This window comes from Ailuropoda melanoleuca, chromosome 16, assembly GCF_002007445.2.
Source record: "Ailuropoda melanoleuca isolate Jingjing chromosome 16, ASM200744v2, whole genome shotgun sequence".
In the NCBI taxonomy this organism is placed as follows: domain Eukaryota; kingdom Metazoa; phylum Chordata; class Mammalia; order Carnivora; family Ursidae; genus Ailuropoda; species Ailuropoda melanoleuca.
This window is the reverse complement of record NC_048233.1, coordinates 39,818,674-39,824,673: the sequence shown is the minus strand read 5'-3', so window position 1 is coordinate 39,824,673 and position 6,000 is coordinate 39,818,674. Positions and strand designations below refer to the sequence as shown.

The window sequence follows — 6,000 nt, the reverse complement described above, 5'->3', positions numbered from 1 at the left end:
TGTTTAGTTGTAAGTGTAAATTCCAAAAGGGCAAGATATATGCCTTTTTTTGTTTACAAATGTATCTTCAAAGCCGAAAACAGTATCTGACATATAATAAGCTTTTCAGTAACAATTTGTTGAATAAATAAAGAAAAAGTCAAGGTGATAACTTCAGGCATGGCTAGATTCAGGTTTTCAGCATGTTGCTAGAACTCTGTCCCTATTTCTTAGCTTTGCTTTCCCCAGCAGGCTTGAGGTGTGATCGGTGATGGCATGATGGCTACCAGCAGCTCCAGATTTACATTCTAACGATGGAAAACAGACTGTCTCTTTTCTGGATTTGGGTCAAGTGTTGATCCCTAAAACAGTCTCTGGGAATAGGGAAAGAAAATCCTGCGACTGGCAGGGTCTAGGTCTTAGAGCCCTCTGCAAAGGGGGTGAAGTTCAGCTCCATTGGACTGAGAACAGGGGATTGGTGGTTCCCTACGAGGAAATGGGGTGCTATTACTTGAAGAAAAGGGATGGAAGCTAGGCTAGCAGAAACAACAGGTGTTCATCACATCATCAATGATGACCCACCAGCAGACTTAGCCCAGAACAGCGTTCTTCTTCTGCACCCCCATTTTCACACCCAGCCAGATCAACCTCTGACCTTTGGTAAGATTCTCTCCTCCTAAATGCCTTTTCACCTGTCTCTGTCAATTAAGGTCTTCCTCACCCCTCAGTGCCCAGTTCAAATGAGTCCCTTACAACTCTTAACAGATGTAGTCTCTCTCCCTCTCCTGAGCATCCAGTTGTTTCTACTTCTCTTGTAGCTAGCTTTACACACCGGGCCGTATATTTTACATATTTGTATGTTTTATGAGCTCCTTGTGGAAAGGGCCAGGTCCATTGCTCGGATGTCCAAGCCAGTGCCTCACACCTTCAGCAACCGCGGTGATTCGATTCGCACCGGAGCCGCCAGGGCGCGCTAGGCGCCAGGCGCGAGGCCGCCGGGGGCGGGAGGCGCTGTGATTGGCAGGTACAGTCGTCAATCAGGCGCGGGGGCGGGGCGGGGCGGGATGCTCGGGAGGCCTGTAGGCGGGAGGCGGGCCCTGCATGAATGGGGCGCGCGGCGCGCGGGCTGCAGTCGGCGTTCGGGGGGGAAGCCGGAGTCTCGGCCGGGAGTGGGTGGGAGGAAGCGAAGTCGGGGGGAGGGAGGGAAGGGAAAGAGCGCGAGGGGGCGGGGAGGGGCAGCGCGGGAGCGGCGAGCCGAGAGCGGCGAGGCGGCGGGTGTGAGCGAGAGCGGTGGCCGCCGGGTCGGTCGCTTCGGTGCCGCTGTCCGCTGCGCTGCCTCCGCGCTCGCCGTGCGGCACCGCCTGCGGGACCCCGAGGAGCTCCCAGCGCCCCGCACGGGGCAGAGGAGTCGGGACTAGGGGAGCCGACGCTGAGGGAGGAGCCGGGTCGGAGCGGCCGAGCCCAAGGCCCCCGGGCGTGGAGGTGGGGGGCTGAGGCCCCCGAGGGGGCCCCGCCGCGATGGGCAACCTGGAGAGCGCCGAGGGGGGCCCGGGAGAGCCCCCTTCAGTCTCGCTGCTGCCGCCGCCCGGCAAGATGCCGATGCCTGAGCCCTGTGAACTGGAAGAGAGGTTCGCCTTGGTGCTGGTGAGAGCTGAGCCCAGTCCCTTCCCCCTCCTACCGTCCCCCAGGTCCCAGTGCCCGGGTAGGACTCTGCCCGGGTGCCCCTATCCGGCCCACCCCTTCAGGTGGGGGGGTTCCGATAGACTCAGTGTCTTCTTGGCAACTTCTGAGCAGCCGCTGGCCGCCCGACAGCCCGGTCGGGGACCTCCCGACTGCGGCCTCAACCCCTGGACACTTAGGAGGAGGGGGTCCTCAGCCTGGGACCTCCCCAGGATCCACACTTCCTCCTCTCTCCCCCTTCTGTAGCCCTCTCACTTCTCCCCACTTCTCCGACAGCCTTCCTGGGTCCCTAGAATTCTCATTTCTAAGCCTCTTGCTGGTGCCGGGGAATTCAGAAACTTGGGGCCGGCCCACTCCTCAGCCCAAGTCAGGGTTCTCTGACTGGGGAGACAGCCGCTCGTGTTAACATGGAGGCTTCCCAGGGAGTGGGTCCCACTTCCAGCCCAGACCAGATGTTTGGGGGAGAGGAGGGGGGAACGGACAGGGGGCTGGGAGCTCTTGCAGGGGGTGGAATAAAGAGTGATGCCATTCTCCTTATTTTCAGAATGGCCTGCAGGCATCCTGCAAAGTTATAGTGGATTTGTCTAAAAGGCTGAACATGTGGATAAGCCATTTCACCAGTGTATTTTTCCAATTGAAACAATACACAAACCATCCCGCCTCCTTTTTTTTCTCCCTCTTTATGTTAAGCCCTAGTGGCTGGTTTGTGTTCTTTGCCTGTGCTTCTTTTTAGTCTTTCTGTAGGTTCCCCAAAGATCTGTATAGATGAATTTTAAGCTGACTTTGGGATTCTCCTTTAGTGTGGGAATTGGACATTGGTGTCAGTGGCTCTGTGGATAGGGAGGATCTGAGCTGGTATATCACTGGGATGGAGCCAAAAGGATGTTGGAGGTAAAAATGAAGTTTTGGAGAAAGAAAGTGAACAAGGTGATGGAACATTTGCTGGCAGAGGTAAACCTTTAAGAAATTTGGGGAAATAGTTCCAGTTCCTCAAAGAACTCTCTAAAGGAGCAGTGTTAATGCTGCTGTTATTGTTGGTATGGTCTGAAGGGCCCACTTTGCCTTTGCCCATGCGGAGGGAATAGTGGACTTAGCAGCCTTATTGGATTTCATCTGCCTTGGAATAGGGAGATTAGATCTGTTGGCAACAGTGGGACTGTCTAGAGATCCTGGCCTCTCCGATGGTGGAGAGCCTGACATTAGCCCACTGGCACTGCAGCCAGCCGAGAGGCATTCCAAGGGAAAGCAGTGTTACTGGAACCTCTCAGTGCCCACCAGCTCTGCAGAGGGCCAGAGGGATCTGGGCCACACATCCTGTGGCCCTCTGCATTTCCCCCAGCCTCCTCAAGGGGATGGGTGAGTCAGTGATTACTAATGTGCTGAGGCCAACTCAGAGGCTGAGGAGGAGAGATTGGGATTTGGTGCCCTTGAGAACAAGAGCTCAACTGTTGGGGAAAAGAGTGGGAGGGAATCTGCACTCCAGTGGGGGTGTGAACCCCCCCACCCCCCAGGGAGCTGGCACAAGGTAGTTACAGAAATTGGAGAGAAAGGGATGGTTTGAGGTGGACTGGGTCGGGGTTTGTCTTAGGTAGGGGCTGCCAGGCTGTTGGTCGTGAGAGCTCAGAACCAGAGTTGATCGTGTCCTCCTTGGAGCTTGGTTGACAAGTTTGTTTAGTAAGTTGGCAAATTAATGGCTTAATATCCACAAAATGCACGCGGTGTCCTGATTACGAACCAGAGCACCCAGAGAGCATAGGTCAAGCCAGAGCCGGGGCCACCCACTTGCAAGTTATATTTTCTGTATAAAGTTTTGATTTGTTTCCTCTTGGCTTTTGTTTTGGTCTTGTTTCTGTGTGCCTGAGCTGCTGTTGATGGGGGGTTGGAACAGGGCAGGCCAGGGCTAGTTAGCTAGCTGTCTTATGGGAGGAGGGGATTTTATTTCATTTCTCCAGCACAGGAAAATCATGCTTTCTTGGGGATTTGAGTTCTTCTCTGGGGTCTCTTTCCTCTGCTTCTGAAACATGCCCTTTCTACTATCCTTCTTTCTACTGTCCTACTGTTTGGGAACAGTACTCGCATTGGATGTTTGACCCTGGAGCAAGCTCAGGTGCATTTCCTGTATAGTCAGGGGAAGTGGAGTGTGCGTGTAGTAGAAAAAGCAAGGGCTGTCTTAGTAACTGTCTTAACCTCTCTAAGCCTCATCTGTCCGTTTTATAGATTTCCTTACCTAGAAGATGGGGTAATAATTTCTATCCTGGTAGGTTTATGAGAATTAGATGAGCCAGGTATATAAGGCCCTTCTTGGTACCCTGTAGGTACTCAGTATAGATTAGCGTTTTTTTCTTGATTGTGTGAGTCAGGCAAGCTTCTCCTTTCTTACTCTTTTCTTTCCCAGGTTGTCAGCATTATTATGATTGATTTGGCTTTAGAAAAAGCTATTTGGAAGTTTGTTGAGGTGACATTCTGGTGTCCTGGTTAAGCATATGGACTTTCAAGTCAAAGTGGGCTCAAATACGGACCTCTCCACAGTCTCTAGTTCGAAAAGTGTTTGGGCTTAAGCAAGTTGCTCCATCTCTTTGAGTCCCAGTTTCTTCTTATAAATGAAGATAATAATAGTATTTGCCACATGACGTTGCTGTGTGGATATAATGAAACTGGAAGTCAAGTACTTGGATAGTAGAGTCTGGCAACTACTATATGCTCAGTAAATAGTAGCTTTTAAATTTGTAGCCCTCAGCAGTGACTCAGATCTGAGATCACTTATATTCCCAAAAAGGATTTTAAGTTTAGAAATATGATGAAACCAATTACCTATTTTGTATAGCCAGTCTCAGGATATGCCTTCTGCTGTCAGATGGAGGGCTTCCCCCAGTTCCAGTGTATCTGTGGAACACCCCACCCCCACCCCAAAAACCACACTGGCTGGGGAAGTTGTATCATTGTGAGTCAAGACCACAGGCTCCCGGCTTTCTGGTGTAGACACATGATCTGACACACGGCCTGACAGCCGAGGTTGGAGAGCTCAAGGTCTGAGGCCAGGAGGTGATTTGTTTAGGACATTGATCCCAAGAGTCCTAACCTGGCCCAGTGCCCTAATCCAAGGATTTCCCCTACTGCTCTGCTGGGATACTGATCCCCTCATCCCTGGGGGGCAGCTGAGGTCCCTGACTCGTCACCTCTGACTGGGATCAGTTCCACTGTTTATCAGGTGTGCTGTACAAATAGTATTATTTTCTGGTGTGCCCTGATATGAAAAAGGTTGTGAAGCTGTGTTATGCTGTTTCTCTGGGATCCTTCCTTACCCCCTGTCTGAGTAGCAGCTCCTATTCCGTTGAGTACTGAGAAGTTTAGGGCTGGTACAATTATTGGAGCTTCTCTATCAATATCAGAATGAGAACCCATCTCTGGTCTGATAAAGCCCCAGGCTGTGTTTTTGTCCCAACTAGATTATTACCCAACCTCAATTTCTCAGAGCTAGTATTCTGGCCAGTATTGGCCTTTGCTAAGATAGAGAGGGGAGGCAGAGGGCCTTAGGGCTTTGAAAGGATAGCTGTCTGCCCTTGTTGTGTTTGCACCCTCATTTTTCTCTTTGCTGACTTATTATGGACTTGAAATGGAGTCTAAAGGTTCTGACGCCAGAAAAACCCCTGGTTCTCCCTTAGGCGGAGGCTCTCAGGGCATAAGGGTAGGGTTGTATGACAGGGCCTGTCCCTGCCATGGGTCCTCCTCTCACATTTCCCTGGTGATGACTGACGGCCTGGGGTTTTGCTGTTAAGTGTAGCGTTGATGTGGGAGCTAAGTTGGTCTGGGTGCTAGCTGTCTAAGAGGCCTTGAGGGCCTCCTGTGACACAGAAAGGGGCTGGGAAAAACTTGGACTAAATATCAAGTTCCAAGTGGTCATGATGGAAATTTTTTCCCAGCCCTGGGGATTGTGGTGAATTAGTTCAGGCTGGAATAGGACATGGGGGAGGGAGAGGACCCTTGACAGCAGCTGGTCAGGGGAACCCTCTTGCTCAGAGACCCCACCAAGAAGACCTTAGGCCACCAGAGAGGAGCCTCATTCCCTTGACCTTCCCATATGACCCTGCCTTAGACTGGGGGAGGTGTGGGGGGGGATAGGGTGATAGGACTGATGGAGTGGGCTTCTTGTCATTTGGGAATGTTTTCATTGCTCAGAGGGAGTTTCAGCTTTTTTTCTTTTTTCTCTTAAAGTAGTACTCATTTCCTAAGAAAAGTACGGGCAATTTAGAAAGAAGAAAAAATTAAAGATTTATATTGAAGAAAAACATCCATATTTTCTCTAGTTCCTTTACCAAATGGAGTCAATGTGTTTTAAAACCT

The 6,000-nt window shown here is 51.3% G+C and overlaps 1 protein-coding gene across 1 annotated transcript in view; it reads left to right on the top strand.

Annotated features, from left to right (window-relative positions):
- The first annotated feature begins 1,187 nt into the window (after positions 1–1,187).
- FMNL3 (formin like 3) overlaps positions 1,188–6,000 on the top strand; it is a 51,688-nt gene continuing 46,875 nt past the window's right edge. The window contains 1 exon segment of the mRNA XM_034646507.1: positions 1,188–1,623. Coding sequence (XP_034502398.1) covers positions 1,498–1,623 — 126 coding nt within the window. The 5' untranslated portion in view covers positions 1,188–1,497.